General features: G+C 39.4%; 3 protein-coding genes across 4 annotated transcripts in view; 2 read left to right on the forward strand and 1 right to left on the reverse strand.

Annotated features, from left to right (window-relative positions):
* Positions 1 to 3,529: 3,529 nt before the first annotated feature.
* LOC117333618 lies at positions 3,530 to 6,358 on the forward strand. Its single transcript, XM_033893000.1, has 5 exons — positions 3,530 to 4,078; positions 4,450 to 4,625; positions 4,884 to 4,999; positions 5,315 to 5,531; positions 5,918 to 6,358. Exons 1-5 carry the CDS (start codon positions 3,943 to 3,945, stop codon positions 6,257 to 6,259), a joined length of 987 nt encoding a protein of 328 aa, XP_033748891.1. The 5' UTR covers positions 3,530 to 3,942; the 3' UTR covers positions 6,260 to 6,358.
* A 639-nt stretch (positions 6,359 to 6,997) lies between these two features.
* LOC117333619 (peptidyl-tRNA hydrolase 2, mitochondrial-like) lies at positions 6,998 to 15,400 on the reverse strand. The gene is made up of 5 exons (XM_033893002.1): positions 15,207 to 15,400; positions 14,807 to 14,905; positions 13,119 to 13,240; positions 11,886 to 11,998; positions 6,998 to 8,108 (listed from the first exon to the last, which is right to left on the reverse strand). Exons 1-5 carry the CDS (start codon positions 15,351 to 15,353, stop codon positions 8,059 to 8,061), a joined length of 531 nt encoding a protein of 176 aa, XP_033748893.1. The 5' UTR covers positions 15,354 to 15,400; the 3' UTR covers positions 6,998 to 8,058.
* A 128-nt stretch (positions 15,401 to 15,528) lies between these two features.
* Positions 15,529 to 16,268, forward strand: part of LOC117333617 (nucleoporin GLE1-like) — a 31,938-nt gene continuing 31,198 nt past the window's right edge. The window contains exon 1 of one of the 2 annotated variants that reach the window (XM_033892999.1): positions 15,529 to 15,745. In XM_033892999.1, the coding sequence (XP_033748890.1) occupies positions 15,653 to 15,745 (93 nt within the window). In that variant the 5' untranslated portion in view covers positions 15,529 to 15,652. The remainder of the gene's footprint in view (positions 15,746 to 16,268) is intronic. The other variant, XM_033892998.1, reaches the window with a different exon arrangement.

Raw genomic sequence — 16,268 nt, forward strand, 5'->3', positions numbered from 1 at the left:
GTATCACTTAGTCCTAAGCCTGTAAATACAATGAGCAAAAATGCTTGGTATTTATGTTCTAAAATCAATGCGTAATGCAAGCATGTCAAATGCCAAAAACGACTCCCCAAAACAACCGTTGTTTCCCCTCCCCATAAAGGTAACATCCTTACGTCCGAGACGTCGATAGTCCTTAACAAAACTTTCCAAATGCTCATGAGAATTCAAAAGCAATGGCCGAAATGGCGCAGACCTCCATTCCGGTACAATCAAAGTACCGTATGAAGAATCCGACTTCATCTTGTGAACAGTGTCGCACACCAACCTTGGTGGAGGCACCAACCAATTGTTAGACCCCGACCACGATACTGTAAATGCATCTATAGCCTCCGTACCCAGGCACCACCACCTGGAATTGAAACGCGAACACTTCGCGTTGTAATCAGTAGCGAACCTGTCGACCTCGTAAGTCCCCCACTGCGCCCGACAAAACTCGAAAACCCAACCTTGCACACACCAGTCATCACAATCTGTACACCTGCTAAGATAATCAGCAGTACTATTAAATGATCTAGGAACCCATTGAGTACTCAAGTTGATACCTGCATTGGAACAAAAACCATGCAACTCATGTGCGATATCCTGTAGATCTACCTTGCTGCTACCGACATTCACAATGGAACATGCGTTTTTATTGTCCATAAGCAACTTGACGTTTTTACCTTTAACCTCATCCGACACGGTATACAGTACACGCTTAGCTGCCTCCAACTCTCTCCATGTAGAGCAATGTGACATCTCATTGGCATCCCATGTGCCGACCACATTACTAACACAAACCAGATCAGCAACGCTAGGAATGCTAGCAGTAGACTTACCGTTAACCGTAACGGAACCTGTCCGTGCGCGTACCACCTGTGCGCGCGTGCACATGCCTTCAAGCATGACCGGTTTGTCATCAACAAACTCACAAGCCTCAAAAGGCCAACAAACATCGGGGGACACAAACCCACCGTAACCAATGCCAGACGCATCAGTACACACCATACTAGTGCAAACCCTACTTTCCTTCAGCTTCGAACTAATTTCATTCAATCTGTGTACATTTACTAACCAGTACTTTATTTCAGCCAAAGCACTGTCAGAAATCATTACCTGGGCGTTCCAGCCTGACCTTGACATCACACACTTGTACATCTCACGTGTACGTAATCTAGCTATGGGACCGACCACATTCTGCATGGAAATTATCTTTCCTACCATGCTCGCTACGTACCTGACTGTCAATAACAGCAGACCGCGTTGTTCCACGAGTGTTATTGCGTGTGCTAACATTCTATACAAACTTTCCACCCGAGAGTCTGTCGCTCGGACCAAACCATCAGCCATAGACCACGTGCAACCGAGCCACGTCACAAACTGCGACGCGCCCATTGACATTTTTCGTCTGCTACCAAAAAACCGTATTTGCCTAATACGCCCTGTACATACCTGCTAAGCTCGTTAGCGCTCTCCAAATCCTCGTGACCTCCAATACCGTCATCGAGGTACATGATTAACTTGCTACCCAATGAACGTACATGCTTAACAACCTCCCGCAATACCTTGCTAAAAACGTAGCCGGCCGTAGCTAGACCAAAAGGCAGTACGTTAAATACGTAATATTTTGTCTCGCCGTGAGACTTCCAGCTAAAACCCAGATAAGTCCTGTGGTCCGGAAATATCTCCACGTGATGGTAGGCGGACTTTAGGTCGAATGTAAACAAAAACTCACCTTGCGTGAACATGTCACGTGCCGTCTTGGCGTCCTCATATTTAAATTTGAATGAGTGCAGGTGTTGATTGATGTGTCGACAGTCCAACACGAGGCGTGGCTTACCTGTTTTACTATAGGCGACAGTCAGCGGGTTGACCACGTGCGGGGGCGTGGCTACTACTGAAACGCACCCTATATTTAACAACTTTTCTATTTCTTTCTCAACGAATACGGGATCATCCCTAGCAGACTTATTGTTCGGCAGTTCAACCATTATGGGAATACGTCGGAACGGAAGTTTATAACCGTCCGACACAATGACTAAAACGCCTTTCTCCCGCCAAAACCCCAACCTGCTTCTCAACCTACCTACTGGAGATACAGGTAATTTGACCTGATCAACTGACCTTTCGACGCATTCACCCATAACGCCGACATGCGACTTACCAGTATCTGACAATGACATTGTGACATTTACAACATTATCAGAAATGACCGAGCGAACGTGGTTAAGAAACAAAAATGTACTTAACTTATTTCCGTTCAATGCTGGCGCTGCGCCGGACACTCCTGGACACTCCAGACGCCAATGACCCGGCTTCCCACATCGGTGACATAAGCCGGGGCGCTGAGACCTCCAACTCGCCCGGTCGTCCGGGTTGGATAACGTCGTCGTATTGCCCATGAGCGTGTTCCCGGCCAAACTGCGAGGATATGGAGAAAATTTGCCCCTCGCACTCTTGCCCGTCTTTACTTTGGCGGCCTTAATTTTTCTGTTGGCCTTGGAGGTAGCCCTTTCCATCTTCTTTTCGTCCTCAGAATCAGAGGCGATAGGGTTGGCTATGTACTCGTCCACGGCCTTCCATCCAGCCTCAGAAGTGTCCGCCAATTTAATTAGCTTCTGACGGTAGTCTAACATGGCCATACCTTGCGAAATTTTCGCAGCGGCGCACCCTGTCCCGAGCTGTGTGGCATGCTCGGCCTCCGTCAGCTTGGCCTTGAGCTTGACATTGAATTTAAATTGGTCCTCACAGCTCTTCTTGGAAAATTTATGAACGTCCGTGATTTCAAAAGTGCTTTTAAGCACAGAAATTTGCTCCTCAGATTTAGAACTAATGCGTGATTCAAACTCCTCTAGCTTACTGCTTAAGAGCGTGTCCAAATGAGAAAGCACTTGATTCTGAGAGCTGACCACAGCATCCTTGATCCTCTCTGATAAATACGCTTCAGTTCCGGACTTATCCATTCTAATAATATAGTAGTACCGCGCGTCCTGCTGGGCGGCTAGAAATGACACGTCAGTGCCCTACGCGGCTATCGCCGGCCTCTAACCACGTGACCATACCTGTACGACCGCTCGCGCGGTAAATGCAATAGTGCCGCACGAGACAAATTATTCCCGCTTCTACTGCGAACCGCGGGAATATTTGAATCTTAACCCCTTACGTACACAACATGTATAGTGTTTACAATGACGAGAACTTCTTAGGTAAGCATACAAGACAACACTTGTCCCTGTGACCTCGCCAATCCAAACAATCCACCAAGGACCACTTGGGTGTCTGCCAAATAATCGGAGGAATCTGAAAACTGAACTTGACTTACAAAATGTAACTGAACTATATCTACAAATGAGACAATGCCTTTTTTTAGTTTTCGGCATCCTTGTGTTGAAGCTGATGAAGTTTTAATGCGCCTAATGTTTTTTTTTCTTTATTCTTTTATACATGTATTGAAATTGAAATATTTGTTTAGAAAATCTTGTATCTTGTTTAGGCCTACATTGATTGCGCAATCATAAAATTGAAGTCGATTGGAGTTATCGCCCTTCCTTTATCTCTTCCTTCGATATGTAAACAAAAATACTGCGGGTAGCTGTCAGACGATTGTTTGTTTTATCGTCGCGGTAAAGAACGTTGAAAGTAAGACAAACTGATGCATATTGATTCTTTAACTAGTTAATGGCACCCTTAGTTGTTCTATGGATGTATGCGTGTCAGCTGGCCTATATTGCACAACATAGATCAAAATTACATTTGATTTCAATAAGGGACACTTCCGGTACCGGTGATGGTGTACTGGTGGTGAAATCCAGGAGTATATATGTGAAGTGTCATATCATTTTTACCACAAAATTAACAAACAGCTGAAAGTAATGATTACTGTTTCTTGAATTCTATTTAAGAACATTGTTTAAATTTAAATACATGTCGAAGTCAGCAAAAAGAGAGAGACAGAAGATGAGCTCGGAAGGAGTAGAGGAGGACTCGCGTTTGGCTAAACGACTATGTTATCTTCTACGTTATGGAGCTATGAAGGAGGGTCTAGACGTGTACGAAGGAGGTACGTACATGTTTATAGTCATCTACAGTTGTATTATTCCGAGTTTACTCTGGCCCCCGACACATTTCGTAGATTCCACTGGGTGTCAAAATGTAATGTACATTGTAATAGAAGAGGGGAAATTCAATGAAAAGATACGGACTCAAACCTAGGACTTCCAAACTCTAGGCAGACACTAGCAATTTGAGCTACCTGGTCATGACTGGCTTTCAGTCCAGTCCAGTTCTGCTAACACATAGTATAGATGTCCATATCAACTTAGGATTCATGCAGTAGAGCATCAGTTAAGAAAGTACAGAACTAGTGTAGCTTATTCTAAGTTATAAGTCCTAATGGTTGGAGTTATACCCGACTGTTTCTACATTTTATAGGATATGTAGATATTGACCAGTTGGTCAGTCTCAATCTGATGAGGCACAATACCAAGGAGGAGGTCCTGGAAGAAGTGGACACCTCGCTCTCCAACAGAGGGGCAAAGCGGTTTGAGCGCAAGGAGGAAAACGCCAAGACCCTAGTCAGAGCTTGTTTCTGTGTGAACTTCGAAGTGGTAAGTTTACTAGTAAATATATCATAGTTAAGAATAAAAAGAATTAAAAAGTGCCATTTATACATTATAGGACAGACTTTATCAGAAATAAGCCCTTAAAATCTTCAGACAGCTGCAGTATAATTTTACAATTGACATACATAACTTCTCTGTATGCCCAAGGTTATATTATTACCAGGACTCGCAAATAATCAATAATGATCAGTGTAATTTATATATTGCTGTAATTGTTCTGTTAAATCAATCATTATTTTGCAGAACCCTTTCCACAGTGGTACCAGCGTGACAACATTACTGTCCACCTGTTTGGAATATGTGTCTGATAATCTGGAGTTGTTTGACCTGGAGGACTTTCCAGATGAGTATCTAATTAAGTAAGTGATTTACGGTCTTGTTTGGTAATGTCTCGTATTTACAGACTGTATCGTACATGTTAAACAGAAAGAGATTCATTCAAAAATTAAACAATGAAAGAACCAACTAAATGAAATACAATTCACTCCACTCCTAAATCTTTTTATCAAGTACAGTACTGTAACTATTAATCAAGATAGTTATTTGTATATCAATATTATAATACAGCATTTTACAAGTATTATAAAGTATATCATGAGGGATTTTATGATAAATTTTCCTTATAATGAAAACCAAAATAATGATTTATGATGATGAATGACTTTTTTCCACAGTAACATGATTCACAGACTGAAGAAAAAAAAGAAGCTTAACAGTACGGCATTTCGACAACTACTTGTTCCAACCCTACAACATCTTAACCTCGACAATATATACCTCACTGAAGGAACTTTACGAAATGTTTGTAAATCATGCCCGCATCTCCGTATCCTCAGCCTCAAGGATTGTGGGTACCTGATGACGGACAATCTGATGGAGCAGCTAGTCAAGGTAAGCTCTCATCACACACGGTTGTTGACCGATGGTACAAACACATTTACGGATGTTATATCTGGTAATCTTAATACCTTCCAACTATTTTAAAACATGTTAAGTTTAAATGCGTCATGAAGAAAATTAATCTAAAAATGTGTCATGAAGAAAAATAATCTACAATCTAGCAGAAAAATGTCTGTTTAAATTATCTAATGTTGATATATTCAAATCAAGCCAGGGGCATTTCAAGTATGTCTTATCCCAGGTATAACTAACAATATAAGAATAATAACGTGCGTAAGATGCAAAGTAAAAGTAACTTAATAATATACCTGTACATACTTAAGACTGTTTAGTTTTGATGGGTTAGAATGACACTCATTATTCTACTTTCATTTCAGAAACTCCCTCATTTGGAATCTCTAAACCTGTGTGCTTGCAAACATTTAACTGACCGATCCATGAATGCTTTATGCCGTTCATCCAAAAATTTAAAAGAGCTCAACCTCTCCTGGATAAAAACAATATCGGAAAGTGCCATTATAAACCTGGTACAGAATTGTCCGAAACTTGAACACTTGGATATTTACGATCACATAGTGACCGCGGGAGGAACAGAAACCCTGACACAGATGGCCAGGGATAGGAACATCAAAATTGTGTTGAAGGGATTAACGGATTCTAAAGTGGCACCAGAAAACCCTTGTGCAAAGCTTCCGTTTTTTGGTAAAACATGCCACTAGATGTTAAAAATGTCATTACTCATTAACAAATTATCATGTATGTTATATATTAAGAAATGTTGTTTTTATATATTTGTTTTAATAAATATTATCAAAGAATGCATATTTTCTTTTCTTTTTCTTCATATAGAAAACTGAAAGGATTTTGATAAGCAACTTAAAAACAACAAGCAAATAAGACTTTGAACCAAAAACCCTGAAACTCTTAACTTGCCAGGGGTATTATGGTCCTTTATCATTGTGTGAATTTTGATCAAAATCACTCACGGAATGAAGTCACGTACCAGAGCGCTGACATACTTTGACATTACATACATACAAGACGGAAAGAGAGGAAACCTATAGTCCCCCAGTTTTCACCAGTAGGGGACTAACGAGGTAGATAATTGATAATTATATTATAACAGTTGATTTTATAACTGCATGAAAACTACATTAATTCTGGAGCTGTAATAAAACATTATTTCCTGATAGTCTTGTGTTAAGCACCAGGACTTTTTTTTCTGACACAATGTTGGCATTAATATCATTAACTTCTGTAGATAAAAAGGGTTGGAAAATTAAAAAAAAGTGTCAGTTTATCAAAACTCCCAATAATCATAGGTTAATCGAAACATATGATATGAAGATTGGAAGGTGACGGTGACAATTAAGTAACGAATGGACGACTGACAAAGCAAAGTCAGTTCACCTGGGGCATTGTTCCAGAAGAAATAAAAAAATTTAAAAAAAAATGTAAACCTTTTATAATTTATTTACTTTCTTAGCTTGTACATGTTCTATCATTCCATTCATTCATTCATAAACAGATACTCATACATACAACATGTAAATCCTAACTAAATGCTCAAAATAATTTACAAGGTATTTATAGAGCACCATAGTTACACAACATCACAAAACAACATTTGTATAACAGGACTGTTTTATAAACCTGGCACCCCACATAGATAAACTAACACACGAGAAGTGCTGGCCATGTCTAGACAGCAGTATAGTCACAAAACATCACAAAACAACACTATTGTATAACAGGACCGAACCAGGCACCCCACAGATAAACTTACACACACACAACAAGTGCAAGTGCTGGCCATATATAGATAGCAGCATAGCTCACTTACTTTAAGAATGATAAAACTAATGTACAAATTATCGAAGGTAAAACCCAACCAAATCTCTCTCAATACTTGTCTCAAAACACCTGGGTATTACATTTCGGACCAATTATGGTAAAATTGATAAACAAAAATAACAAGATTTAGCTTCATAATATCGATAAAATCTTGATATCGGATGTCACCATTCAAGTATATATGTTGGAGTATAGTATGTAAATGGAACATACACATTTCAAAATGTGTACTTATTAATCTTCAACCTGAACATTTTAGGAAATGTTAAAGACAGATTTGTAATAATACCTACAGGTATAAACATATTTATCACTCACATTCTGAAACCTGCTAAAGTCCATAGTTTATGTATACAAGAAAAATAAAATAAAATCTATAAACTATTGGAAATGAAAATTCATATTGTAAAGAATTACTGATGGAAATTCCTAAAAATTCTTAGAGTTTATTGATAATTAATTTGTGTTAAATAAGATGGCTGACGCACCTCTCACTTTGTTATCGTAGTATGAGATAAAATATGTCCGACTTTAATGGCTTCACCACAGGCAGTGCTACAACATACACTATTGATGTTATCTGTGAAATCTCTCCTGAGTTGTAATAATATCCATAACCTAAGATAGTCTATTGGAAGTCTGTGGTTATATATAACATCCATCATCATAATAATTTCAGATGTCCCGTCACAGAGCTCACCAGGTCATTGGGCCCTGAAATTAACGAAAACACAATAAAGCAGATGTCCTGTTTCAGTTACCAATCCAATGACACAAAAATTAGAGAAATTTGGGTGAATTTCTGCTTTTGCTCCAGACTAAGTCTATTCAAAATCTGGGATCCTTTGATACAGAAGAAAGATTTTGAAGATTTGCATCTGTTTCCCCAATGAGACATTTTAAAGAATAAAGTTGATGGATGAAGCAGGTGTATAATTACATAGCCCCACCAATCCATGATGTCAGTTCAACTGATACAGCTGATGATGATGATGATGATGATGATGCTCACAGAAAACCAGAGTCTTAACTACACCTACTCCACAGACAGTGACTGATAAATTTTACCTTGACCTACTCTGCAGCAAATGACCCAATTCTTACCTTGACCTACTCTACAGCAAATGACCCAATTCTTACCTTGACCTACTCTACAGCAAACGACCCAATTCTTACTTTGACCTACTCTACATCAAACGACCCAATTCTTACCTTGACCTACTCTACATCAAATGACCCAATTCTTACCTTGACCTACTCTACATCAAATGACCCAATTCTTACTTTGACCTACTCTACATCAAATGACCCAATTCTTACCTTGACCTACTCTACATCAAACGACCCAATTCTTACCTTGACCTACTCTACAGCAAATGACCCAATTCTTACCTTGACCTACTCTACAGCAAACGACCCAATTCTTACTATGACCTACTCTACAGCAAACGACCCAATTCTTACCTTGACCTACTCTGCAGCAAATGACCCAATTCTTACTATGACCTACTCTACAGCAAACGACCCAATTCTTACCTTGACCTACTCTACATCAAACGACCCAATTCTTACCTTGACCTACTCTACAGCAAACGACCCAATTCTTACTTTGACCTACTCTACAGCAAACGACCAAATTCTTACTTTGACCTACTCTACAGCAAATGACCCGATTCTTACTTAGAACTACTCAACAGAATGACCCAATTCTTACCTGAACCTAATAAAAAGTGAATGACCTGTTTCTTACCTGAACTTACTCGACAGAATGACCCAATTCTTACATTGACCTTCTCAACAGAGAATGAACCGATTCTTAAACCTTGACCTACTCGACAGAGAATGAACCGATTCCTACCTGGACCTACTCGACAGAGAATGAACCGATTCCTACCTGGACCTACTCGACAGAGAATGAACCGATTCCTACCTGGACCTACTCGACAGAGAATGAACCAATTCCTACCTGGACCTACTCGACAGAGAATGACCCGATTCTAACCTTGACCTACTCGACAGAGAATGACCCAATTCTAACCTTGACCTACTCGACAGAGAATGACCCAATTCTAACCTTGACTTACACGACAGAGAATGACCCAATTCTAACCTTGACTTACACGACAGAGAATGACCCAATTCTTACCTGGACCTACTCGACAGAGAATGACCCGATTCTAACCTTGACTTACACGACGGAGAATGACCCAATTCTAACCTTGACTTACACGACGGAGAATGACCCAATTCTTACCTTGACCTAATCAACAGAGAATGACCCAATTCTTACCTTGACTTACACGACAGAGAATGACCCAATTCTAACCTTGACTTACACGACAGAGAATGACCCAATTCTTACCTTGACCTAACAGGGATCAATCTAGGGCCGTTTTACTACCGGTATTCGGTAGTTTCCCCTCGGTGATAAAATTCCTCTTCTGCAGAATATTCCCCTTGGAACTTAGATATTTCCCCTATTTCTACCTGGAAAATACTGTTTTCTCATACAATTTCCCCTACTTCATAATAGATTACTTTTTGATGTTTTCTCCGCGATCGTTTTGTTTTGTTTTGCAAGAAATAATTATCGAGGCGAATATTAAATCTTGTTCTTGTCTCGTTCAATCAGGCGCTTGACACGTCACATTTTCCGTGTACTATCAGCAAGCGTCTGGTTGCATTGAACGAGACTAGTAATCGACTACACATGCTTCCGGTGGCATGATAACAATTCTTAACACTGTTTACGTTTACAATTATGTCTCACAAAGACCGATTCTACGTGAAAAAGCTTTCCAAAAGGGATGCATTGGGAACAAAGAAACTAAAAGATTTGTTCAGCAAGAAACCAAGGACGGACACAAATGACAACCAGGCCGGCAGTGGACTTTCAAACGAAGGAATTGTCTTGGTCAGGGTCACTTGATGCACTGATGAGGATATGTTCCGAGGGAAAAAAAGAGGAATTTTCCAAATATGATTTGGAAAAAATGGTGGACATATTCAAAAATAAGAAAGAGAGAAGCTAGGCTTGATCTTTAATATGAATACAGAATATGTAGACATATATGCAATAGTGTCCCAGTGAAACAAGTAAACCCCCTGGAAGAAATATTTACTGTGTTTATTTTCTGTTTTTTAAAAAGAATCTCACACGCTTGAAAGCTGTCAGTAGAGCCAATCTAAATAGTCTTGGAATGCTTAAAATCATTTTCAGTCTGTGGCCCCTTGCATTGGAACCCCAGCTATTTTCCCCTGAATACAGAAAAGGGTATATTCCCCTAAACCCTAGATTGATCCCTGCCTAATCAACAGAGAATGACTCAATTCTAACCTTGACTTACACGACAGAGAATGACCCAATTTTAACCTTGACTTACACGACAGAGAATGACCCAAATCTTACCTGGACCTAATCGACAGAGAATGACCCGATTCTAACCTTGACTTACACGACAGAGAATGACCCGATTCTAACCTTGACTTACACGACAGAGAATGACCCAATTCTAACCTTGACTTACACGACAGAGAATGACCCGATTCTTACCTTGACTTACACGACAGAGAATGACCCAATTTTAACCTTGACTTACACGACAGAGAATGACCCAATTCTTACCTTGACCTAATCAACAGAGAATGACCCAATTTTAACCTTGACTTACACGACAGAGAATGACCCGATTCTAACCTTGACTTACACGACTGAGAATGACCCAATTCTAACCTTGACCTAATCGACAGAGAATGACCCGATTCTAACCTTGACTTACACGACAGAGAATGACCTGATTCTAACCTTGACTTACACGACAGAGAATGAACCGATTCCTACCTGGACCTACTCGACAGAGAATGACCCAATTCTTACCTTGACCTAATCAACAGAGAATGACCCAATTTTAACCTTGACTTACACGACAGAGAATGACCCGATTCTAACCTTGACTTACACGACAGAGAATGACCCAATTCTAACCTTGACTTACACGACAGAGAATGACCCAATTCTTACCTTGACCTAATCAACAGAGAATGACCCAATTCTAACCTTGACTTACACGACGGAGAATGACCCAATTCTTACCTGGACCTAATCGACAGAGAATGACCCGATTCTAACCTTGACTTACACGACAGAGAATGATTCGATTCTTACCTTGACCTACTCAACAGAGAATGACCCGATTCTAAACTTGACCTTCTCAACAGAGAATGAATCGATTCTTAAACCTTGACCTACTTGACAGAGAATGAACCGATTCCTACCTGGACCTACTCGACAGAGAATGACCCGGTTCTTACCTTGACCTAATCAACAGAGAATGACCCGATTCTTACCTGGACCTACTCGACAGAGAATGACCCGATTCTTACCTCGACCTACACCACAGAGAATGACCCGATTCTTACCTTGACTTACACGACAGAGAATGACCCAATGCTTACCTTGACCTACTCGACAGAGAATGACCTGATTCTTACCTGGACCTACACCACAGACAGTGACCGACCCTCCTGGTATCTGTGTCCTTCCTGCGTCTCGTATCACACTTGCATTCAGCCCAACAGATCTTGCCTTTGAAGCCACAGCCAACCTGTCAGTGGACACAAAAAAAATTGTAACTTAATTGTAAAGGAAAAGATATTTTCATATTACTGGGAGATGGAATGGCTAAGGAAGAGACCTCTGATGAGTTATGACTTAATAACGAAACCGGCCAGGTATTATATACTAAGTGGACAACATGACTCCCTACACAACACAGACATCACCAATCATCAGTCTCTCACACCCAGGTCCCTACTGGTGTCTTGAAATGCAAAATTAGTGACAACCGGTGTCCTCATAGTAAAACACCAAAACGGACCAGCTTTTCATGAAGCTATGGCACTCTAAGAAGACGATTGACTCCGCTTATTAAGCATGATCACGATACAGCTATATATACTTTATATATTGGCATATTGTTCTAATAGAGAGCCTACACCGGAAAACAGCCAAAGAGTCTTTTACCATAAGCTTATGTCAGTTGCAATAATGCAATTGCGCCATCTACATTGCAATCGCTAAATCAGCAAATACTGTCATAAATTAATCTGTGCATATGCTGATACGGGGTCGCTTAATTATCCAAATCCATGTTAACCTGATCTACTGCTCCGAATGCATAATACAGTGGGGGAATTAAACATGAACTTAGATTCCATTTCTTTTAAGATCTGCATCAATTATAAATTAGACAACCTAGAGTTGTAGACCACACCTCCGCACCAATTAGACAACACTGAGTTGTAGACCACACCTCCACACCAATTAGACAACACTGAGTTGAAGATCATCCCCAATTAGACAACACAGAGTTGTAGACCACACCTCCACACCAATTAGACAACACAGAGTTGTAGACCACACCTCCGCACCAATTAGACAACACAGAGACAGCCCAGTAGCACTCCATTTCAACTTCCAATCACTCTTCAAACTGGAAACGATTGGAATAGTAGTTACACCAACACTTTACCATGACATCACTAGGGAGCAAAGGTAACTGTTGCATCCTCATGATCAGTTTGTCATATTATAATTTCAGAGCATCATTGGTGGACCATAATTGATATATTTAGTGTAAATCCAATCATCTTTATTGACTATGGAGTTTTCCTAAATCATTGACATATCTACTCTTTTTTGTTTTGACAGTTCCTTATACTTACAGTGATGCCTCACTGTCTATTTTAACGACGATTTTTGGCTGACCAGAATATTTCCACTCCTTCAACATATCAGGTTGGCGTTTAGCACAGGAGTTGTATGCATGGACTGCAGCATGTGCAACCTGTTAAAAGAAAGACAAGAGGCCCAAGAGCCTTAAAGGTTCATCAGACTTTCATTGAAGTTTACAATTTTGCTTAAAATGATAGATATGGTCAAACGATTACACCTGATGACTAATACAAAAACCCAACATCACCTCAATGACATAAAGGGATATTTTGATGTAGCATTTTTATATGGTCAATACATGTACTATTTCTGTATACATAATAAATAATAATTTACTATAATCTTTACACCCTCTAAATGTTTGATTCTACCAGATATGGATCTGAAAAAGATGATTTTTGAAATTTTAGTCAATTTGGCCATGCACCTCGAGCTCGATCATCAGGCCCTTGGAAGGCTTATATGTGATATGTGCATACCACCAAACTGCCATCCCATACTGATAATTCTGTCAAAGTTTGAATTTTTTCCAATGCAAATTAGACAAATAATGCTCCAAAATGTGATTCTCCCCTCCCTAAGGGGGAAATATGTGATTCCCTATATCAACCATAGTAAAGTTTACCCCCTCCCCAGGGGGAAATGTGATTCCCTATACGAACTATAGTAAAATTTATCCCCTCCCTTGGGGGGAATGTGATTCCCTATATAAACTAAAACTATAGTAAAGTTTATCCCCTCCCAAGGGGCAAATGCGATTCCCTATATAAACTATAGTAAAGTTTATCCCCTCCCTAGGGAGAAATGTGATTCCCTATATAAACTAAAACTATAGTAAAATTTATCCCCTCCCAAGGGAGAAATGTGATTCCCTATATAAACTAAAACTATAGTAAAGTTTATCCCCTCCCAAGGGGCAAATGCGATTCCCTATATCAACTATAGTAAAGTTTATCCCCTCCCTAGGGAGAAATGTGATTCCCTATATAAACTAAAACTATAGTAAAGTTTATCCCCTCACTAGGGGGAAATGCGATTCCCTATATCAACTATAGTAAAGTTTATCCCCTCCCTTGGGGGAAATATGATTTAAGTGAGCCCATGCCCCAATTCAAGCAAGATGAACCCTACACCAATAATATTAGAGGTTTATAAACATGACAGGAAACTTCAACTTAAACACTGCTGCAAAAGGAAACCTTTTACTTTAACAGAAATTTCTCTGATTTCTTGTGTAATGTACCTGTTGTCAAAACCTCATGTGTAACAGCTACCCACATTCAGCTAACTTAAGGTTCATGAGTGTGGAATATTTGGTGTAGTACCTGGGTAGATCCTGGGTTGATACAAGGTGCCTACTCACTAGTAGACCTAGAAAGTAGAAATATATACGGAGGATTCCATCGATAATGTTTACATTCATTTTGTAGCAGATAACTATAGTGGGCAATGTAGTGAAGCGGGATCTTTGCTGACTAAAATATTAATTCCGAAGACTAATAGTTTGGCATGTGTGGGCAATATGCAAGAGGTTAAGGTAGGATAGGAAATGAAGCCTGAACAATAAACCTTTTAAATGTAGGTCAAAGGTCGAAATGTAGGTCAAATAGACATACACTGTACATTTACATTGTACATTTGGTACATCTTCAAATCAGCCAGGACTATTTTATTTTACCTGTGCAGCTATCTTTCCTTTTCCCATCTTTAAATCTGTCCTGACAACCACAATCAATTTGTACTCGCCAGTATCTGACAGCATGTTATTATCGCTAAGCTGAAAACAAAAATTACAATGATTTGAAACAAATAGATTAACTTTTAAAACTAATGCATTGTTGAGTTAGAAACATTAATTAGATAATGCAGCTCTACCCGAATATCTCTTATATTTAAATATGTCTGAATGAAACATGCATTGACATCATACAAATGAGGACCGGCTAATGCAGTAATTAACACATCTTGGTGTGCCAATAACAATATTATTGATGCATACATGATATATATATTCTTTGTATAGTATTACTTATCCGTCAAAATAGGGTACACACGTCAAATTAAGATACTGTACTCACATCGCCAGAATCTATGTCTCGACTATTTCCAGATGACGATCTCCGCCTTCCCAAGACTCTTCCACGGCTGATCCATCCTATAAAGATTCCAACTCCTACACCCAGGCATGCTGCCGTTATAAATTCTTTACTGTACAGTCTGTCCATTTTCTTCTTTCACTTTCACAAACTTCACGTGTGTTCCGTTTTAAAAAGTCTGCGTCACAAGAACGCTTGATGTATGTAATGTAATTCTCCTTTCGATATAAGCGTTTACAGGATGATGTTGTTTCCTGCCAAAATGGTGGTAGGAGACAGTCGGAACACCTCGTCTCCGTCGGCCAACGTAGGAGGAAAATTACGAGGGACTCCGACTGTAACTGGAGAGTGAAGATGGCATACGCGATTTGATTAGGAACTTGAAATATTTATGTTGATAAACAATGAGAGGATCATACTAAACTGAGATGTCGACTTTAGGAAACAGCGATATTGTTGTATCCCTCAAAAGTACATCAAAAGGCCGTCTTGTTTATGATAGAAGTCGGCATGTGACGAAGGTAAGCACATTACTTGTCATGAGTTTGAGTGTTGGCCAATAATTCAAAAAGGAAACTTTCAGGTTTAACCAAAGGTGCATATGTACGCCTAATTTAACATTTACATTTACTTTTTATACATCGATTGAAATTCATTTCCCAAGAAACAAATATACAGTGCCAGGATCGTACAACGAGCGCTCGGTTTCGGAATTCTGTGTACATGTAATTATAAAAATAAGCTTAAGGACTTTGTGGTATCTATAGTAAATTAACAACTTGTGTGTTAAACCAGATACAAGTGTCTATGGAGTAATGTATATATATATGACACTAGTTAACAACCACAATATGAATTAAGCATTCATATACATTCTGAAACCTTAATTTGATAATCCCGATTTTTATAAGGTTCATTCAGAATGTATATATATGAATACTAAATGTTGTGGTTGTTATTTAACTGATGTCATATATATATATATATATATATGTTACTTAGAATACCAAAACCGAGTGCCTCTGGATCGTACTTATACCGAAC

Source organism: Pecten maximus, chromosome 8 (genome assembly GCF_902652985.1).
Source record: "Pecten maximus chromosome 8, xPecMax1.1, whole genome shotgun sequence".
In the NCBI taxonomy this organism is placed as follows: domain Eukaryota; kingdom Metazoa; phylum Mollusca; class Bivalvia; order Pectinida; family Pectinidae; genus Pecten; species Pecten maximus.

What these genes read in the sequence shown, in the direction of transcription:
- LOC117333618 (XM_033893000.1), top strand. Translation starts at nt 3,943, where the DNA reads ATGTCGAAGTCAGCAAAAAGAGAGAGACAGAAGATGAGCTCGGAAGGA. An exon ending in TCTAGACGTGTACGAAGGAG is followed by an intron (nt 4,079 to 4,449) that starts GTACGTACATGT and finishes TACATTTTATAG; the next exon opens with GATATGTAGATATTGACCAG. An exon ending in TGATGGAGCAGCTAGTCAAG is followed by an intron (nt 5,532 to 5,917) that starts GTAAGCTCTCAT and finishes CTTTCATTTCAG; the next exon opens with AAACTCCCTCATTTGGAATC.
- LOC117333619 (XM_033893002.1), bottom strand. Translation starts at nt 15,353, where the DNA reads ATGGACAGACTGTACAGTAAAGAATTTATAACGGCAGCATGCCTGGGT. An exon ending in ATAGACAGTGAGGCATCACT is followed by an intron (nt 11,999 to 13,118) that starts GTAAGTATAAGG and finishes GTCCACTGACAG; the next exon opens with GTTGGCTGTGGCTTCAAAGG. An exon ending in TGTCTGTGGTGTAGGTCCAG is followed by an intron (nt 8,109 to 11,885) that starts GTAAGAATCAGG and finishes CGTTAATTTCAG; the next exon opens with GGCCCAATGACCTGGTGAGC.